Here is a 21,655-nt window from a genome sequence, read left to right as displayed (position 1 = left end):
AGAGCGAAAGAAATAGCACAGCATTGCTGCACCTCCTGCGGAGCTTCCCCTAGTGTTGTTCATCATGCTTCCTTATGGCACTGGGGCTCACACCTGAGTCCGTGGGCAGAGTAAGGCACGTGCTCTACCATGCAAACCATTTTCCAGCCTCACAAAGGTGAAACTTGACCACAGTGCCAGATTCTTTCATAGCTTTAAACAGGAGTGCACTGGCAAAGCAAAGTCATTGGTAGTCTCTGTAAGAGTTGTTTTGTTATTTTTTCCTACTAGAGTTATTCCTGGGGCTCAGTGCTGCTTCACTGCTTCTGGTGGCCTCCCCCACCCCACCTTTATTATTATTATTATTATTTGAGAGGACAAAGAGAAATTGAGGAGGAGAGAAGAGATATAGATGGAGAGAGAGAAAAATATCTTGTGAAGTTTCTTTCCCCTGCAGATGGGTACTTGAACCCAGGTTCATGCACACTCAGCTGGGTGCAGCTTTAATGCAAATGAGAAAAGGCCAAAGGTTCTGCCCTGCACCCAGATAAATCCAACCTTATAGGTTCACAGCTCAGAGGGCAGTTGGCAGCTTTGATTATGCAACCAGGTGCCCACTCTTTCCTTCAAGTAATGATAGTACCTGCCAGGACACGTGCCTTGGCTTTGAGACTCCATCTGCCTCCTCAATAAAACATTTCCTAGTTTGCCTCCATTGTGTAGGCCCTACACATACATGAGGGTTTTCAAAGATGAGTTAGTCTATACACACACTAATGTATATTTTACTTCCACTGGTCAGAAGTTCCCTTTGCAAGCACTTTATATGGATCTTCCTTGTTTGCCTGAGCAGAGGTTTCTTTCTTCTTTACTCTGCTCATGTCCCACACAGCTGACGTCTTTGAGCTCCATCAATAGGCTCCCTTACTTCCACTTAGTGAGGTTTCCAGTTAGGCTCGTTTAATGAGAAACACCCACTGGAATTCCAAGGGAAGAAGACAGAGGAGGCAGAGGTATTTTGGCCCCTGGCAGCCCCCCCTTTGAAGTGTGAACCAGAGCTTGTCAGTAGTTTGGGGCCTCTCCCTAAGTCTCAGCTTGTCAGTCAAGTCTCACTCTCCCAGAGCTGCAAAGAGAAGTCTCTCTCCTGCTTCTGGTTACCAGGTCTTTTCCTTCTCTCAGACTGGAAGTGGTTGCAGGTTCTTCACTGCTGCTAGTCCCGAGCTTTTCCATCACGCTTGGATTCCCCCCCCCCCCGCCCCGCAATTCTGCCCACTCCCCACTTCTGAAAAGATGCACTGAACCAAGTTCTCCTCAATTTCCCTGTAGGAGTCAGCCATCTGTTTCCTGCCAGGACCCTGAGTGAAGTACAACGGAAACAAACTTGGAACTATTTTAAGCAGAAATGGAATTTGGAGGAAAGGCATATTGGGAGTCACATAAGTGAGGGGACCTATAGGACCAAGAGAATGAGCAGAAGCTGGGGGACTGGGTGAGTAGTGCTCTGGGAAGCCTTCGAGCAGGAATGAGAGCTGAAATCACCCAGTGAAAGAGCCTGTGTTACCCACTGCCCACCAGCTGTCCCTGTGTCCTGACTTATGCACTTTGAGTTCCAGGAGAGGGTCTGATGGGAGCCTACATTACATATTTTGGTATAAAATAGAAACCACTACCCACCTTGGGGCCACATTCCATAGGTGAGCTCTTTACAATAAAGAACCAGGGTGCAACTGAGAAGCAACTCCTCTCAAAGCAGGACAAATACTGCTATAGTAAGTAATGACTGTACCTTGGCAAACCAAGTTTCTACAGCAATTTCTCTCTAATAACAAAGGCTCATGTAGAAATAGGTACTTTACTGTACTCTGGGAGGCATGCAGTGGCTAGGGTATTGGACTTTTAAGCATCAGGTCTTGAGTTTGATCCCTGACAATGAGTGTAACAGAATGATGCTGGAGTTCTCATTCTCTCATAAAATATAAATAAAACTTTCTTCAAAAAAAGAGACACTTTTCAGTAAGAATATCTATGAGAAAGAAGTATTATTTCCAAAACACTTGTAAATTGTGTCTTTTAATAATGTTTAACTGAGATAGATAAAAAACAAACAATACAAAGATAAATAAAAGCACACATTGGTTTCATCTTAGCAAAGTGTCCAAGACTTTCTTCCTTTTCCAGCACTTTTCCACAATAATCAGCTTCCCAAGGATAAGAAGATTCTGAAACCAGTAACTGAAATTTTATTTGTTCATTTATTTATTTATTATTGGATATATATAGAGAGAAAGTGAAAGGGAAGGGGAGGTAGAGAGGGAGAGAGACAGAGAGATACCTGCAGCCCTGCTTCATCGCTTGTGAAGCTTTCCCCCTGCAGGTGGGGACCAGGGGCTTGTACCTGGGTCCTTGTGCATCGTAACATGTGAGCTTAACTGGGTGTGCCACTGCCTGAACCTGTAACCAAAATTAAAATGAAAGAACTAAAGGATTCAGAAGTCAGTAGCTTAAAATTAACTTATCTCCAGGGATTAATTTATCATGACACTTTGATCTAGAAATCTGCTCTGATAATGTTTTCACCAGGTAGCCTCTTCTAAAAATTCTTTATTGATCTATTAGAGAGAAGGAGATAGATGAATCGAGCAAGTGTCACAGCATCCTTCTGGCACATGTGCTATCAGGGGTGGAACTTAGAGCCTGCTGTTGGCAGTCCTGTGCCACACAGCCCCTTCCAACCACCCTGTTAGCCTATCAAAGGTGATTTTTCATCTCTACCCAGAATCCTTTGCTTAACTTGGATTTTGATCTTTACTAGTTCAAGACACAGGAATTAAGACCACCCCACTGTTTGTGAACTAAATACAAGTCACTCATTGATGGAGTTTCAAGATGATGCTGGTCTATTACACTTGCTAACTGCTGTATTTATAATTCTCACAATTACTGAATCCAGTGTAAAATGGAGTCTATTTTACTTTTATAGCTCTTTGGAACCGTGCTTTATCTTGTTCCAAAATTAACTTACTTCTCAAAGACAGAACCTATGAGTTACAGATCTCAACATACACACCACTCGCTCACAATGAAAGCAATACATATTCGTAATTAGCCCCTGGGGGTCTCTGGATACACTTACTGTTATCCGTAGGAGGAAAGTCTTCTTCCAAATAAAATTACATGGATGCAACGCCTATAATTTCTAATTGAGACTTTATACTGTTAAATTAGATTAGTTGATTGTATAGACCTTTTTATTTCCACAAAAAAATATTAATTTACTGGGTAAATGGGACATAAGCAGAACACTGTCTAGGCCAATTGGAACTGCCAGTGAGTGAGGTGTTTTAGCATGATGATATGATGAAAGACTGAGATGGGGTTTTAGGAAGGAACTGACATTTAAGATTTTTCTTTAATTTGAGCTACAACTTGTCTCATGTACACACGTCTTCTATATTTCCTATCTTGACACTATATGTATTAGATAGATATGTTGATGAAAATAGTTAAGGATAAGGGAGAAAAGGTGTGGTGGGGGGCAGGGGAAGAGTACAATTGTTGTGCAAAGGTCATGCTTGCAAGAGGTCTCAGGTTCAGTCTTTGGCACCACTGATAGAACTGAGTAGCACTCTGCTAGAGAGAGAGAGAGATAAAGAGATAGATAGAGAGAGAGAGATTGATTCATGAAGATGGCTTACAGATTTTTTCTTTTTAAAAAAGAATTATGATTGAGATGCGTGAATCACTCTGGCATACCTGTTGCTGAGAATTAAACGTAGGACCTCATTCTTGCAAAGTCCAGCACTCTAGCCACTGTACCACCTCCTTGGCCACGGAAATGGCCTGCAGTTTTCACATGTGTAGATGTCTCTCATCGTGTTCTCGTTTGGAAACTGCCACAGTAGGTCCTTTTATTACGCAGGTACAAATGGTACTATGCTGTATACCCGCAAATCCACATCCAGTGACCATACTTGCATCCATACTTGACCATATTGCATCCAGTGCAATACTTAGTAGCTGCCTGATGGATTTGAGGAAGTATGTAGCTGATCTTGCCATTACTTTCCAGGAAGTGATAACTACAAATCGTCCCTTTGCAATTTGAAAACATACATTGCTCCTTAATAGTGTGTGTCTATTCAAAACCACTGGACAGGCCTTTCTAATTAGATTGGCAGGCTGTTGGCTGCTTTAATAACCGATAGCTGCACTATCACATCAGCAGGTCAGATGCAGCAATGAAAGCGGCTCGGTATCCTGGATACCTAGAAACTGAGGGTCAACAAGTGATTGTCTTTCACCAGTTTCTCATCATCTGCACAGTCCATTTCTAGGCTGGGCTGTGGAAAAGGAGTTGGCCTACTCAGCACCCCAGCCTCTGACTGTCGGTGCTCCAAAGGAATAAAAGGAAATGGAGCCACCATTCTCCTGTGTCAGGACATGGTCAGCATTAGTAGGAACACCAACTTGCAGGCTGGCAACAGCTACTACATTCCAACAGCTACTGTGCTGCTTTTTCTGAGAGATTAGGTGGTAGTAGGCAGAACAAAAACTAATACCACTGGAAGTCCACTTGCTATTCTTAAGTCAGGAATATGGAGTGTGTTGCTGAGGATGCTGATTTCCTAGGAAGGTAAAATTTCTCCTTTCTGAATGGAGGATATAGGATTTTTCTTTTTTCCCCCAAATCCAGCCTGGGTCTGTGGTTTTCAAACTTTGACATAGACAGAAGGATGATATATCCCCTGATGGGAGGTCTCATTTGTCTTATTCATCTTAGTGTTTTTGAAAAGCCAAACAGGAAGACGCAATCCAGGAGCATTCTCTTAAATGTAGCAAAGTTTTGTTTAAGGGTAACCAACATGTAAAAACATGGGTTCAGAGAACAAGTTAAAAAGTGATTACATGCTTCATCATGAAATGGAAACATGCCTAACTGCAGGGACTTCCTAAATGCTGACCCAAGATGTCTTTCTCTGATTAACTGGTGAAATTAGACTGATCAGCACAACAAACTATTCTGCTTTCGCTGAATTAATTGACGCAAAGAGCTGTGTTTATTCAGAAATCAGCTTGTTTCCATTTCTGTTGTTAAAATACCTTTCTTTAAATAAGATGATGGGTCTAGTTATGCTTGCTCATGTCTAATGCTTTTGCTTGCCTTCACCCCTTGTCAAAATCAAATTGCCAATTGTCGATTGCTCAGCACCTTAAAAAAAATTTTTCTGGATGTATAAAATCCAAATGCTGGAAATCAGTTTAGCTTTAAAGTTTGATTTTTTTTTTTTTTTAAACACGAGTACTTTTTTGAAACGCACGTGTTGAATAAAAGAGGGAAATATATACTTGGTACTAATCATACACGATATGGGGCCAGGTGGTGGCTCACCTGCTTGAGTACACATGTTACAATGCACAAAGACCCAGGTTCAAGCCCCCATCCCACCTGCAGGGGGAAAGTTTTGCGAGTGGTGAAGCAGTGTTACGGGTGTCTCTCTGTCTCTCTCCCTCTCTATCACCCCCTTCCCTCTCAATTTCTGGCTGTTTCTATCCAATAAATGAATAAAAATAATTTTAAAAACTTTTAAGAAATCATACATGATAACAGTAGCCAATAGGTACAGAGAAGCCACTCTGTGTAGAACACTATTTTCAGTTTTACAAAATGTATTTTACATTACATTCTGTTGGAGTGAGGTAGATAGCATAATGGTTATGCAAACATATTCTCATGTCTGAGACTCTGAGGTCCCAGGTTTAATCCCCGCAATCATCATAAGCCAGAGCTGAGCAGGGCTCTGGTAAAAAAAATAAATAAATTTCCATTTAATAAGGAAATATTACTCTTCCCATTTTACAGATAAGGAGCCCTGGATACATACAAGCCTTTGCTTCAAAAGACACAACACCAGCAAGGTGAAGCTACAGAGCTGCTATTTAAATCAAGTGGCTCCAGAATAAACATTTTTTTATATAAAGAAACTGGGCCGTCAACAGTACAAATAGGAAAGAAAGCATTGGTTGATATATTCGAATGGTTATGGATTGGAGGTTCAATCAGCATACACATTTTAATATACACACATATTATCTTTTATTTAAATCAGAGCCTCTCCCAATTTTACCTATCAACCCAGTTCTGGATGACCTATTTTTAGCTTCAGTGTTTACACACATTGCTTCATGCAATATCCTTGTTGCTCAAGTGGGTGTTGTGATAAGCAAGTATCTAAAACACAACAGGAGGCTCTGATGGTGGAACATGAAAAAAAAACCAAAAAACAAGAAAACCCATTTCCAGGAGGGCAGTTCGAGTAATCAGCATACGAAAGCACAGCATTCACAAATTATGTCCTTAGCATTCAGCTAAATTGTAATAAGCCTTATAGTAAGTAAGCAAGTGAATCTAGCTTCCTATTAAAATGTATCTAGCTTCCTGTTAAAACGGCAAAAAAAAAAAAAAAAAAAAATCTTTGTTTCCCCATACAGACACACATCCCCAGTGTAGGTTCTTATTTGAAATGAGAACATTGTTTAATCGCAATTGCACACTCCTGTGCGGAACCTGAAATGCAAACATAACATCAAGTGGCCATGGAGGTTCATTAGGAAATTAAGATGGCACAATAAACAAACAAACAAAGCAAGACTGATGGGCTAAAGTCGACAAAAATCTTCCAAAGATACTCTGTCTAACTTCCAAACACTACACAACACCCTTGGGGAATGGTAGAAATGATGGGTCGGGCAGGCTAGAGACAGGGGTGGGGGGCTCGGTTCCTACCATCCCAACAGCCCGTGACACCATTTGCTGGGAGACTGCCCTGCGTTTAGAGTGCTGTCATTTTGTTTCGCTGATGACGAAAGGGACATTTGAACACGAATTCGTCCTGTGCCGGGGAACCCCACACCCTCTCTGAATCGAGGCAGACCCGATTTCTCAGCTTAAGGACATTTTTTTTAAAAAAAGATTTTTTTTGGTTTGGTGGAATCACACGGCCATCCCTCCAGAGAGCCGGGGCGTGCACATCTCAACCCAACACTTTGCTTTATGCACAAGAGGCCTAATGTCCAACGCTGCGGCTCATGCCAGCATTCGCTCCAGCTTGCAACTTTCCGGCTTTTTTGCTTCAATAGCCATCCCTAGTTCGCATGCCCCAGAAAAACACAGGAACCGGTTGTCTGACGACGTCGGGCTCCACCTCGCGCCCCACGCCCCTCCCCGAGACTGGCCTCCTCCTGCCCCGGCCGGGCCCGGCCTGGCCCATCACTGCCCAGCTCAGCCCAGCCCAGCCCGGCTCTGCCCAGCCGGCCGCAGGCTCTTCGACTTGCCCCGCCCACTCCGCCCACGTGACCAACCCCCCGCACTCCACCAATCAGCAGCCACCTCCGCCCCGCCACCCGGCCTCCGTCGTTTCCCTTTTGAAAAAGCAGCGACGCTCGGCGCCTCCGGCCCCGCCCCTTTCCCCACCTCCTCACCCCGCTGGCCCCGCCTACTCGCCCAACTCCCAGTTCGCCCGGTCTCCCCCGCCCGCTCCCGGGCGGTGCCCCGCCCCAGCCGGAGCAGCGCGCTCGGCCGCTTCTCGCGAGAGCCGACGTCTCCCCGCCGCGCCGCCCGCCTCCCCTTCCCGTCCTCCCGCCCCCCCTCCCCCCAGCTCACTCTCCGGCTCTCCTCCCTCCCTCCTCCCCCCTCCACCCTCTGGGCCGGATCTCGTCTCGCTGAGGCGGAGGAGGAGAAGGAGGAGGAGGAGGAGGACGTTCGGCCTGCGCAGTGAGATGTTTGTCCGTCGCCGCCGCCGCCGCCATCGCGGAGAAGCGCGATAAAGGCAGCCGCGCCGGGCGTGAAGGGGACCCCGCGGAGCCGCCGCGCCCCCGCAGCCCCGCAGCCCCGCAGCCGAGCCCGAGCCGCCGCCACCGCCCCCGCCGCCGCCCCCGCCGCCGCCCAGCCCAGCCCGGGGGCCGCGCCGCCGCCCCCCGCCCAGCCCCGCGGCCGCCCGCCCGCCTTCAATGTGACACCGACGCGTCGGAGTGCGAGCCGAAGCCGCCGCCGCGGACGGGGACGAGCACCATGTCGAATCTGAGCAAAGGCACGGGCAGCCGGAAGGACACCAAGATGCGGATCCGGGCCTTTCCGGTGAGTCCCGCCGCGCCGCCCCGGGACCCCGGCGCCGGGGCCCGGCCGCGGCCCGCACGCGAGGCCCCGGGCTGGACGCCCCCAACAGGCCGCAGGCCCCGCTCCCCTCCCCCACGCCGCCGGCGGGCCGCGGGGCGCGAGTCCTCCCGCAACGGGGCCGCCGCCCGCCGCCCCCCGCCCGGCCCCCCAACGTGGGCCGCGGCCCCGGGGGCGCCCCCGGCCCGGCCTTCCCGGCGCGGAACTTTTCGCTGCGGTCGGCGGGAAACCCTCCCGAGCTGGGCCCCCCCCGACAGCGGCCAGTCCCCCCCCCCTTTAGGAAGCTGCCCGCTCCCCGCCACCCGGCACCCGGCACCCCCGGCCTCTGAACTGGCCGAGTGCACCTGCCCCCGCCCGCACGTTGCCCTGACAGTGGGGTCCCCGCGCGGCCCCCGAAGTGCCCAGCAGCCCCACCAGGTGCAGCCGCAACATCTCGGCCCGCACCCCGCACCCCGGCCTTCCTGCAGGGAGTCGCCTCGCCCCGGGGCGCTTTGTAGGGAGGCCCCGGCCGGCCGGCCGGCCACCGCGCGCTGGACAATCGCCTCTCCCTCTCCCAGCCCCGGAGGCAGCGAGCTGAGGTCGCCACCCGCACCCACACGCACCCACACCCCGGCTTTTCTTGCTTTGCCGCTCCGGGGCGGTCGGGTTCGGTGACAGCCGGCGTGTGCGTCCCGCTCCGAAACTTTTTTCCGTCCCCACCCCACCCCCCACCTGGCCTGGGGGCCGAGCCGGAGGCCGGCGGCGGTGAGCACCCACGGGGAGAGCTCGGGGGGCCCCCGGGTGACAGATGCCCGTGGCCGTGGCCAGGGCCAGGCGGGGCGGACGCGCTGCCGGAGCAGAGAAACGCGACATCCCGGCGACAGTCACAGGTATCCGTCAGGACGGACGGACGGACGGACGGACAGGCAGACAGGCAGACAGAGCGAGGAGCAGTAGAGCGACGAGCTTTGGGGACTGGAGATTTGGGGAGAGGGAAGGAGCGGGGCTTCCTGGCTTGTTTTGCGTCCTAAGCACCGCTCAGGTGAAGGCGGGGAGAGGGGCTTGCTTTTTCCAAAGGGCAGCTCGCCAGGTGGAAGGAGTCAGGAGGATTGTCCTAGTTGAGGAAGGGAAGGGCCAGAGGGTGCAAGGAAGACACCTGACGGAGCGCAGACAGACAGACAGACAGACGTGTGTGGGTAAAGGTGGAGGGATGGATGTACACTCCGGGGAATTGAGCGTGTTTATACGCATTGAAAGGCTCCTTCATGTCTGAGCTTTTCCTGAATCTGAGAAACTGAGAGAGAGAGACAGACAGACAGACAGGCCGACAGACACTAACAAAAGAGTACTGTCGGAGTCCACTAGCGTGGTCTCCCTCACGGAAGAGCTATGAACTGGGTTTGTGAGTGATGGTAGTTTATGAGCTTTTAAAATCATGGGGAGTTTTAAATACGCTTTATGCAGTCAGTTTCCCAGGGAAAGCCTGCTGTACTTAAGAGTCCTACTTCTAATTCAGATTTATTGCTAAAATGTGTAATAGCGTAATTTGACATCAGCTCACTGATGTTGTGATTAACTGTTGCGTCTTGATGATGATCCTCGGTGATTTTCCATTCTTCCAGGTTTGCAATCTTGACAGAATGTTTCTGTGTACAAATGTAAATGTCTTTCTGTAGGTACAGCACCGTCTTGATATATATACTTAACCGTAACTTCAGGGACAACATCTAAGGCTGACTAAAGGTCTCGAGTAATTTCAGATTCTGTTTTATAAAAATGATTTGCAAAAAGTATCAAAATATGTATTTGAATGTTTTTGTGTTCATTGCACAGTGTAGTAAGATGCTTTAGAATAATGTGTAAGGCTGCTTCAGATATAGTCCCATCAGCAAAATCAGGTTATTTTTAGTATTTTTAGTGTGTATGGCTTCATCATTGTTTACCACAGAAACAATTCTGTCATAAGACATGAGCTATATAATTTCTATTTTAAGTAGCCCTCATAAGATTTCAAGAAAACTTAGTTCTTCTAAGGATGGAAAACAATAAGGAGCTTTTTTTTAATGTCTGTTTTATTTTAATGAAGAGATATACAGAGAGACTAGAAACACTGCTCAGCTCTAACTTATGGTCAATCTAGGGGATTGAACCTGTGGCCTCAAGAGTCTCTCAGGCTTGAAAGTCTTTTATATAATCAATAAGGGACTTTGTGTCTTTTATAAATAGTTGGTGGGAAAAATATATTTGTAAACTTTCCCGCAGTGTACAAAGTACATGTCACTTATCTTTTTGTTGGTAATCTTTTATAAAGTAAAGGAGTGTGTGTGTGTGTGTATGTATGTACGTGTATGTACGTACAGTACCCAAAGTCACAGCAAGTACAACAGAACTTTTTTTAATGAAGAAGCTTGTAGTGGTTAAACTCTTAGGAGCATCTATGGATCTGAACCAAACAGTGTTGCCCTAAGATGTTCCCATTCCTTTTTTCCCTGGGCTTTTGTTTGATTAGGTAGAATCAGTTGCTGTCAGGTGAAGCTTTTGTCCTTGTGTTTGAAAAACCATTCCTTACCATCTGTACTCTCAAGAACTTTGTTCACATGAGTTTAAAAGGCTTGACTCAAATTGGAGGGAAAATGTTTGAATGGAAGTGCTAGCCTCTCTGGTTTACCTTTCATGGGTTAGCCTTCAGAATTTAAGAGGACTTAGGGAAGTGATTGTCTTCACTGTGTGACCTGAAAATGACTTCTGTTACTAGTCTAATACAGGTGTACTCCATCATGACAAGAACGAATCTGTGGTTGTGATGGTCATGCCACAGTTTAGATTAGCTTCCAAGACCTCCACTTGTGTCGTGTGGACAGTGACTGATGCAGAAGTATTGTTAGGTGGGACCCACTAAGTGACTGATGTTAAAATGAATTGAGTTTTTAAGATCATTTGCAGTGTATTTAGTAGTACAAAAATTTGACATCAGAAGAGGACAGGTCACATTTAAAATTTTTTTTTATTATCTTTATTTTATTTGATAGAGACAGCCAGGAATCAAGAGGAAAAGGAGTGATAGAGACAGAGAGACACCTGCAACACTGCTTCACCACTTGCAAAGCTCGAACATGGATCCTTGTGCAGTGTAATGTGTGCGCTCAACCAGGTGTGCCACCACCAGCCCCCACATTTTGTTTTTATTTTTCCTAGCTTTGGGAGAATAATGTTGATCTTCACAACAGGTTTCCCTAGGGAACGTGTTACTTAGAACTGCATGGCTAGTGATATGTAGGCAGGTCTTGGAATCACACTGGGTGGGGAATTAACAGCAAGCTTGTTTTCTGTTCTTTGCTGTGTCTCCTAGAGAAACTTAAGAGTAAGGTGTAAAGTGTAGAGAAACTATAGAGTAAGGTGTAACAGATTCAGTGAAGTGTTGCTTCCAGTTGGACTAAGTCCTTATGATTTTAGGGCAACCAGTTGTGTTGGAGCTATCTGTACTTCTCTGGCTTTAGACGATGAAAAATTAAAGCACAAAATAGCTATATATGAACTGTATTTTGTATATTCTTGCTAGATAGTAGTTCAGAGACAGGTGGAAAATTGTTAGTACTGATAACTGAATTTGCAACTTGGAGTCCTTCGGGGTATAATTAAAATTTTGGCCTTAGAAACAGCCACTAATCATAAGGCCAGTTCATTCAAACAGAAGAGACATCTTCATTTGTTTGTAGGACATTCATTCATTAAATGTCTTTTTTTTTTTTACTTATTTTTTATTTTATTCCCTTTTGTTGCCTTTGTTGTTTTATTGTTGTTGTTATTGATGTCATTGTTGTTGGATAGGACAGAGAGAAATGGAGAGAGGAGGGGAAGACAGAGAAGGGGAGAGAAAGACAGACACCTGCAGACCTGCTTCACTGCCTGTGAAGCTACTCCCCTGCAGGTGGGGAGCCGGGGTCTAGAACCGGGATCCTTAAGCTGGTCCTTGCACTTTGCACCACCTGTGCTTAACCCACTGTGCTACAGCCCTACTCCCTAAATGTCTCAAGTGATAACATTTCTCCAGTGCATGAAGATTGTGTAATTAAGACTAGAAAAAAAAAACAAAACTTCCATTTCTTATTGTGCTATATGTAGATTATCTCGATGGTCTTTTATCAGTTTCCTTAGGTTTTTTTTTTATAAAAGTTTCTGCCACTTTAAGTATAATTCTTGTTTGTCCATTGTAAAATCAGCAAAAAATAGATATTCTTAGAACAAATTATCGAAATGAAGTATAAATTACCGTGGTGTTGATCACTATATTGTTACACTACTCAATCATAGTCTGTCAAAGCAATGAATTCATTTTAGTAGATTTTCTAATGATAAGTGATGCATGTTCATGGTAGAAAATTTAAACTACATAGTAAATACCTGATTTAGAACCGAGGAATGGCCATTACCTGCAACCCTATTTGCAATTGGAAGTAAACAATATTAATACTTTTCAGTAACTTTTCTTTTTTTTTACACATGAACACACACTAAAATTGTACTAGATGATTTTATATGTCAGTTTTCAGAGTGATATTATCTGGGGCCCGCCAGGTGGGGGACCACCCGGTTGAGCTTACACATTACAGTGCTTATGACATGGGTGTAAGTGCCTGTCCTCTACTTCCCACAGGGAGCTTCTTAAATGGTGAGAGTATATATGCCCCTCCTTCCTTCCTTCCTTCCCTCCATCTACTTTCTACATCTGCTTTCCTCTTAACTTCTCTCTATATCTAGCCAAAATACGTAACAAAGAAATGTAGTCTCTTACAGCACATATATTTTCATGTTAAATGTTTTGAGAACATGACTGTGAGTGAGTCCAGTGGTATCCTGTTTCTCTCTTACGAGTAATGCAGTCCTGACTATGTAAGCACATAGTCAAATCCTTCCATTATTGTGGAATTAATGGGCTAAACACAATTGATAATATTTTACCACATAGCAACAGCAGCCAGTGTATAGTGAATGCCTCTCCATATGCCACATGCTGTTTGTACTTTTCTTGTGTAACTGTAAAATGCCATTCTTGGCTTTGATAGTAGTATTCTATAGCTTGAGAGGTTCAAGTTTTGCTTGAGGTCAGTATTGTTTGCAAGTGGCAGAACTAGAATTGTAACCCTGGCATTCTGGCTTTAAAGAATACTCTTTAAGAATTAAATACAGCTGGGCTGGGAAATAGTTCACATGCTAGGGTGCATGTCCTGCCATGTACTCAACTGTGACTGAGCCCGGCCACCACATGGGAGTGTGCCGTGGTGCTGAGGGAAGACACTCTAGTGCTGTGCAACTCCCTGTGTCTAAAGGAAAGAGAATGAAAAAGTTGATCCTGGAGAGGTGAAGTTGTGCATCTGTGAGGTTGCAAGTTGTAAAACAGAAGAAACCAATTAGTTGTAGCCTTCAAGGTTGTATCAGTTTAACTTTTACTGTGTAGTTGTGCCTTGGGTAGCATTGCATCTTTTAATTTCCTAGGTGAAAAAAATAGTACTTTAATGTTTATTCCTTTAATTACTTGTGGGGGTAAAAACCGAATTGTGTGAAGGGAATTGCCATTTACTTTTACATGAGAGTATTCAGCGTATGTCCTCGGAGTATGATTGACAAGAGACAGCAGTGTGGGCTCTGGACTATCAGGATTTGACTGGCAGCTCTGCGTCTTTCTAACTGAATTATCTTCAGTGTGGCTATTGAACTTCCTCTGGCCGCAGTTTTTCCTTCTATAAAATGATAGTTCTAAGGGGATCTGCCTTCCAGGGTTGTTGTGAGATAAAGAAAAGCATTCAAGTATTACCTGGCACGAAGTTACCTGTGACTACACCAGCATTTAGCAATGACAGTGCTATACTTTAAAATTAAGATCGAATCTACTTTGTGCAGGTAGTTACATTGGAATATACTCGTTTATTTTAGTGATGCTCTGTGTGTGCATGTGTGTGTACGTACGTGTAGTTTTTAGGTGTAGGATCAGTTTGTAGACTCCACTGGAAAAGGTTACAGGTCATCTGGTATGATCGGGGCAGTAACAAAAGAATGCTCCTGGCTGGCTCTTGGGGTTTTGTTCCAGATGAGAAGTTTGGTAATGATTCTCTCACATAGCTCCTGAAGTAGGTAGGTAAACTTTCCAGGTAACTTTGCTAGAGGAGTAAAGACTATTGTAGTTTGTGCATTCCACTGTGTACAATCAGTGTGTGAAAACACACCTTGTTTTATAGTTCCTTCTTTTCTTCCTTTTCCCGCACCTGTAAGCCTTTTTGCTTCACATGGACTTGGATTGTGGTCTCCACCTGAAGCTCAGGCTCATTGTGCAGTGTTAGATGGTTCGCGCATCACTGACTAAAGTTATATCAAGATGAGCTGGGGCAGTTGACTTTGGCTAAGTCGATGCAAGTAATACTCTAAAATAGACCAACCAGCTCTTCGTGCAACTTGAAGTGAAGCCTTAAAATGTAAGGACCGAGTGGTGATTCCCTTAGCGGGGTACTTAGCCCCACCTCCTGGAACTAGAGTGACGGGGAAAGAAAACTGGCTGTCCTCTTGGACAGAACACAGAAGACGTGACCTCTGATGCAGTCGTCTCTGTCGACTCTCCCTCCATGCTCGACATTTCACTCTTTCATGATCTCTCTTCCTCCAGCCTGCGACTGCTCTCTGACTCCCGACTTGGCCTGCACAAGGCTGCTGCAAGCTCTTTTCATAGCAACATTAGGTGCTAGTTTTTAAGTTGATCATTTTATATGGTTTACTAATCATGTCCAAGATACCCAGATAGCTGTCGTCAGAGTAAAGGTTTCCTACCTTTGCCCTGTAGCCTTAGCTTGTCCTTGGAGTTCTCTGCCTTTTTGTCTGAAGTCTGGCTTTGACCCGAGGATACAGGTTATCCTTGAGTTGAGTGGTCTCTTTGCCTTCTAGTCCTTGAATCTTTGGGCCCAGGTGCCTTTTATTACAGCACCCATCATCACCATCATCATCATCATCTTGTGTATCTCTGGCTTATCTGAACTATTCTTTTGAACACTCTATCTTCTGACTTCTTAAACATACTTTCTCTCTCATTTAAGACATTAGTGCTCACTTTACAACATTCTCTCTAGTTCAAATCTTTATCCACTCCATGTGGGTATAGTTACTGATTGTATTTTAATGCATTTACTGTGTGTTCCTAGTAGAGCTTAGACACTGACTATAAAGTAACTAGGCCAATTCTCTTCTGTATCACAATTATCGTCACCCTGTCTTGGAGCTTATCATCTGCTCTCCAACTTTTAAACTCTGTTTTTGTAGTCTGTCCCAACTCTTCCATTTATTAGAAGTATGGCTTGAGCAAATCACTTCATTTCTTCTGCCTATTTCTTCTTTTGTGATAAAAAGAGAGAACCAGCAGTATCTACATTGTAAGATTGTCTTAAGGACAGAGTCAATATTTGGAAAACTCTCAGAATAATTCTTGGCACAGAGTAAACATAAATGATTATGATAAATAAGTAAATGTGAGCTGCCATTATTTAATTATTCTGTCCCACTTGCTGATGTTCTCTTTCTCAGTGCTCATGTGCTCTTAGATCTTAAGGCTCTTTTTTTTTTTTTTTCTTTCCCAAGCTGTGATGTCTGTTAACAGTCGCCTCTTTCCTGGTACCTTCCCAGCACAACTCTAAGAGTATCAGCAGAAAGCATCTTTTATCATTCCACCCAGCTGCCTTCTTCGCTCATGTTTTGCAGACTGTTACACACTCCTGGAGAAAATCCCAGGACAGTGGTTTCTAACTAACCTCTGCCAGTGCTTGTGTGTCCCAGGTAGGCTCCCTCTCCCTCTTCCTTTTCCTGCATGGGCTTTTCAAAACTGCAGTCATTGTCTTTCAGCTTTCTCTTCCAGGTATGCACCAGGTTACCTCTGGGACCTGTGGCTTCTGTCAGCTGTGCCTCCCACTTTCTTTGATTGAGGGTGAAACAGAAGGAATGGTACCCGCAGCACTGCTGTACTGCTCGTGAACCGTCCACCCTAGAACTGGGATTGGGGGCTTGAACCCAGCTCTTCATGCTGCATAACATGTGCTCTCCTGGTACACCACCACCTGACCCCTGCTGAGGGTTTTCTTACCTCCCTTCAAGGAAATATTATTGTGAAAACTAGTGTTGTGTTAAGTTCCTTAGTTACTTTCTTTCACCCCTGTCTTTATTCTCAGTCCCCTCTCTCTTATCTCAGAGAAGGAAGATGCTCCTATTTGGCTCTTCCCCAGTAGGGTAAGCTACCATACTCTGTCCCTTCGTAGTTAATGGTCTTCAAAGATAGTCTGTTTTTATTTTTATTTTGAACATGATTTTCTTTAAAGGAGGCAGCTAGTTGGTTGTATATTTATTTATGTTGGTGTAGTACCATAGTCCTCAGCATTGTTTAATAAACTAGTAAACATTTTAGATTGTCTTGTCATCTTTATGATGGAAACTATCACAGCCTTTCACACATATTACTAGTGAAGGTTTTAAGAATTATTTCTGCAAGTGCTTTCTAGTAAACAGTGATACATCACAGTAATCAAAAGACTTTTTCTGATCATAAGATCAAATTTTGAACTAACAGTATCATGTAGGATGATTTTTCAAACATAAAAAATTAGATTTATTTCTTTTTTTATTTTTATGAGACCAGACCATTACTCAGCTCTGGCATATGCACTTGGGATCGAACCTGAAACCTCAGGCATGCAGGTCTTGTGCTCTGTTGCTGACCCACCTCCTTGGCTATTTTAAACTCCTATGGGCTCTCCAGAGCCCAGGAGATTTAAAGAGGAGTGAGATAAGTGCTTTCAAAATCTCCCGTTATTTAGAGCAATTCCTATGGTGTTATTTGTAAAATCCTTAATTTTATAAAATTTGGTTGCTCATGACTTTAAAATCACTGGTTAGTATTTCAGTCCATTTACAGTTGAGTTTTGCCCTAAATTCATTCAGCTAATAGACTATTGAGAACTATCGATAATTCTTAGTTGCCTAATCCAGAGCTTTTGCTTATAAGGACATATTCCTTTATTTTTAAAATCTTTGTTTGCTTGTTTATTATTGGATAGAGACAGATAAAGAGGGAAAGAGACAGACACCTGCAGCTTTGTTTCACCACTCTTGAGCTTTCTCTTTGCAGGTGGCGACCAAGGGCTTGAACCTAGGTCTTTGCGCACTAGATGTGTGTGCTCTTAACTGGGTGCACCACTACTTGGACCCTCCTTTAGTTCTTTACAGTCAGTTTTAAAGTTGACAAGGCAGTTAAGGAAATTTGTTTTCTTTCGGTCCTCCCACTTGACTGTTCTGGGCTCTTTTTCAGATAGAGGCTAAGACAGCATAGCACAGAAACTACCTCCCTCCCTCCCCATGTGGTGAGGGCGGGGCTCCATTCTCATGGCAGAGCAGGCACCTTACCAGTTGACCAACGTTGCTGGCCCATAATTTGCTTGTACATTTGACTTTCAGTCATTAGTACTTGTAATTAATCCAAAGGCATGAATCCAAATTTGATCTTTAAACAAGAAGGCTAAACAAATGAGCAGATTTGAAAAGGATATCTTTACCTAATTAACACACACACACACACACACACACGCACTGCACACTGTTCCGTAGAGACTTTGTGAAAGTGTGGTGCTCTTGCTAAGAGAAAAGCTCTTGCATGCTGATTGCAAATCATTCAGATCTAACCCAGCTCTGAACTGAGCAGCACTCAGCCTCTTGAAAGTAATCATGAAGAATTCTTTTTCCGGTTCATTAATAAATGAGAAATTATTGTATAAGATCAGTAGCTACAATTTCAGATGTCTACTTTGTGTTAATCTCTGTTTTAGTTTGAACTATATCTCAGACTCTCACAATCACCTTAAGGTTAGATGTTCTCTTACTACTGTTTGAACTCTTATCTGAGGCTTGGGGGGACCTGCAAATGTAATATGAACTACATTGACCGCTCAGGGAGGGCAGAACTGGGATTCGATTTCCAGGTGTGTCTGCCTAAAAAAGTCATGTTATTTCCATTATACCATGCCCCATAATTATGCTCTATTGAGAGATTGCTACTTTTGAAAAACTAAAAGAGACTATAGAAGAAATCTGTCCTAATCTTACTTTAATAGGTGAGAAAATAGAGGACTAGAGAGGGTGATTTCCCTGAGGAAAACTCGGTGATTTGAATTTATAGATGAACCATGTCTAGAAGCCTGACCAGAGTCAAAAGCACTTTTTCTGGATCATACTAAAATAAGCACATTGCCAGACTTCAGGAGTAGCATTAGCGTCTTCAGCTACAGAATTACTGCTTCATATAAGTACTCTGGTGATTTGGGCTTCTCATTGTAAATGTGACTTTCATGTAAATTTAAAGATACTTATAAAGCAGGTGAATGAAGATCAGTTTTAGTTTGTAATTGTGCTTGCTACCGGGCCCCTCCTCTCTCTTCTTCTCCCCCTTTCTTCTTAACCCCTGGACCTGGCACATGTGTAATCGTAACTGTTCCTGAACTACCTTTTTGTATAGGGAGAAAAAAAAGTGGATGGGAGAGAGGGAGGGGACCATACACTGGGACCCCCCCCCCCCTTCCCGCTACTTCCCAGGTGGTGCTGAGACCCAGACCATGGCTGCACACCTCTGGCCACTGATGTGCTTTTCTAATTGATAACTTTTCCTCTCCTTTGACATCAGTTAATATTGAAGTTTGAGCAGCACAGTTCTCCCATCTTGCCTCTACTGTAAACAAATACAAGTGGGTTCACCAAGCAGTAACAACCTCAGTTCTGGCATATGTCTCTTTGTTGTGTCAAAGAAGGAAGTGAACATTTTACTGAGTCAGTGCTGTGTGTGTGCCAGGTGCTTTCATAAACTTGATTATTATTTTCTGTGCAGAGGGGCTGACTCTGGGACCTTGTATACCTGTGATTTCACTGTATCCAGGCTTTTTAATATTTTTGATTTCAGGCAGAAATTGACTGTAGGGAGAGGGAAGGAGTTATGCAGGCTGTGGCACTCCATGTGGTGCCTGGGTTCAAGTTTGCCTGTGCACGTGGAAAGACATGTGCCACCGTAATTGAGCTATCTCCTGACTCCACAAAGGGTGTGTGTGTGTGTGTGTGTGTGTGTGTGTGTGTGTGTGTGTGTGTGTGTGTGTGTGTGTGTAATGAGAGAGTAAACGCAGATTGTCACACATGTGCTTTACCTGGCCCAGTTTCATTTAGTCACTTATTTGTTACATGTTGTGAGGGACACTGATGTGTCTCTTTTGGTCTCCTGTGGTGGCAGGGATCAAAACCAGGGCCTCATATATGAAAGGTGGGCACTGTACAGTGCTGAGCTAAACCCCCAGTCCCACCTAATGTAGCACACCAGCCCCTGCCCCATTTTTCCTATTAGAAGCAGATGACGAGTGAAATTAAGAAAGTTAAATAACATATCAAAGTCTGCATGTGTCTCAGTGGGCTCTTTCTCTTCAGAGCTTAGATGATTGGCTGTATTTTTGATGGTGGGGTCCTTAAAGAATAAGTAATGGGTAATGTTGTGAATGTCTTGAGATCCATCATCAATTTTTTAACTCTAGCTACTGCATTCAGATAGATCATCATTTCTGAATGTTATCTGGGCACCATGCCACGCATATTATGAAGGCCACAGTAAAGGGAGAAGAACTTTATATATCCTGAAATGTTTGTAATCTGGGCTGGAGTTTTTCAGTATACTCATGACTTAATTGCGTCTGGCTAGAAAACTGCCATTCCTCGGATGTTTGTACCAAATCAACTTTTTTTGTGAGGCTGTAGTTCAAATTTAAGATCAAGCATTTTCTCTTATTTTTTCCAGCTGTGTCATTCTGAATTGCCTGGAATTTCAAATTCTCACCCTTTCCCCCACACCCAGCCTGCTCTAAATTTCTTGTAGAAAATTATTCAAAGAGGACTAAAGACTTCTTGTCTTCTGTATTAGATGGATCTGAGGAGCATAGTTCTCTTTGAGCTTTAATTGGCACATCTAGTTTTTTCCAGTTGTAATCGCGGGCCTTTCGAGATACGTAAGTATTGATATATTATAGATTGGCATCTTTTCAAGTGTATGTGTTCGGAAGGGTCTGTTTTTGTGTCATTTGAAGTAATGTGTCTGAAGGCCTTGATGTTGTGAAAAGAAACAAAGACCGTCAGTGTTACTTTTGTTATTGATATTACTAATGAGGGAATTAGAATCCTGGATCTCAGAGGTAAGGGAAGGAAGATCACGTTTTCAGATATAGTCTTGATTTGGTTTTCAAAAGTTTAGGAAACTGGACATTTAAAATACTTAATATCTTTCCTTTAAAAAGGGCTTTTGTTCTTTCCAAGTGAATTTACTTTGCTGACTGTTTTGTGACTTGGAACTTCTTGAAGGTTACTATATACATTTCAGAGCAGACTTGTAATGTTCGTGTGTTTGTGTGTGTGTGTGTGTGTGTGCATTTTTGTCTTACCATTTGTTTTACTGAAACTCACTGAAATTCTTTAGTGTATTTGCAGTTACTGAAGCTTAGGCAAATTAATTTCAGCAATAACACTGACATTCTGCTCTGATATTTTAGAGTATTGGTTTTTAAAGAATTACATTATGTTAAAATGCATAAAATTGGGGTCTTTTAATGGATAAAATTAGAATTTCAGGGTTAGTCATTTGAACATTTATGGCACATGATGTCTTGTGTATCAAGGGTGAGGGAGAAATTCAAGTTTAATAACATAAATCGGTTTGCTGCTGCTCTTGGCTTGCTCACTTGGTGCCAAGTCTAAAGCGTGTGTGTGTGTGTGTGTGTGTGTGTGTGTGTGTGTGTGTGTGTGTGTGTGTGTGTGTGTGTGTGTGTGTTGTGTGTGTGTGTACACACACTTCCATACACTGATACATCAGCCTACACTGAACCCCATTTTCTTTGGTGTGTTGTTTTCAGACTTGTTTGACTTGGGGAAAAGATAGTAGCTTAGTGGATTTTTTTTTTTAACTGAAGGGCGAGGATCTGTCCATGTTTTTCTCCCACTTTATGTTTGTTAATAAAATTAATGATTGAATAGCCTTCTGAGTGATTGTTAGGTGGTGAATGGAAAAAAAACAAAAATACTTTCAGAACTATGAAACTTGAGTCTGTTGGTTGTGCATTTTTATATTTATCTTACTTATTTTAAAAATTATTTTGGGGCCGTTATGCCTGTGCTATTCCACCACTCCTAACAGAATCTTTATTTTTTTTCCTCCCTTTCTCAGTCTCAGGGAAGGGAAGAGAGGAGAGACACCACAGTACCATTTCACTGTGTGTGAAGTTCCCCTTGGTCCTTGCACCAGGTGTGTGCAAGTGTGCGCTTTAGTCCCAGTCATTTTCAGCTAAAACTATTTCCTGAGAGAGAGGAGGGTTGACAGAGGCCAGAACACAACTCCAATATATGTAGTGCCAGGGATTAAGTCTGGAGTTTCACATGTCAGGTCCTTTGTTCTACTGCTGAGCCACTTCTGTTGCTGTTAGGAATTTT

The 21,655-nt window shown here is 43.9% G+C and overlaps 1 protein-coding gene across 1 annotated transcript in view; it reads left to right on the top strand.

Annotated features, from left to right (window-relative positions):
* Positions 1-7,626: 7,626 nt before the first annotated feature.
* The window catches only part of CUL3 (cullin 3), a 96,302-nt gene continuing 82,273 nt past the window's right edge, over positions 7,627-21,655 (top strand). The window contains exon 1 of the mRNA XM_060193681.1: positions 7,627-8,113. Coding sequence (XP_060049664.1) covers positions 8,048-8,113 — 66 coding nt within the window. The 5' untranslated portion in view covers positions 7,627-8,047. The remainder of the gene's footprint in view (positions 8,114-21,655) is intronic.

The sequence above is a fragment of the Erinaceus europaeus genome, chromosome 7 (assembly GCF_950295315.1).
Source record: "Erinaceus europaeus chromosome 7, mEriEur2.1, whole genome shotgun sequence".
In the NCBI taxonomy this organism is placed as follows: Eukaryota; Metazoa; Chordata; class Mammalia; order Eulipotyphla; family Erinaceidae; genus Erinaceus; species Erinaceus europaeus.
The sequence above is the reverse complement of the archived record's forward strand: the minus strand, read 5'-3'. Positions and strand labels throughout refer to the sequence as shown.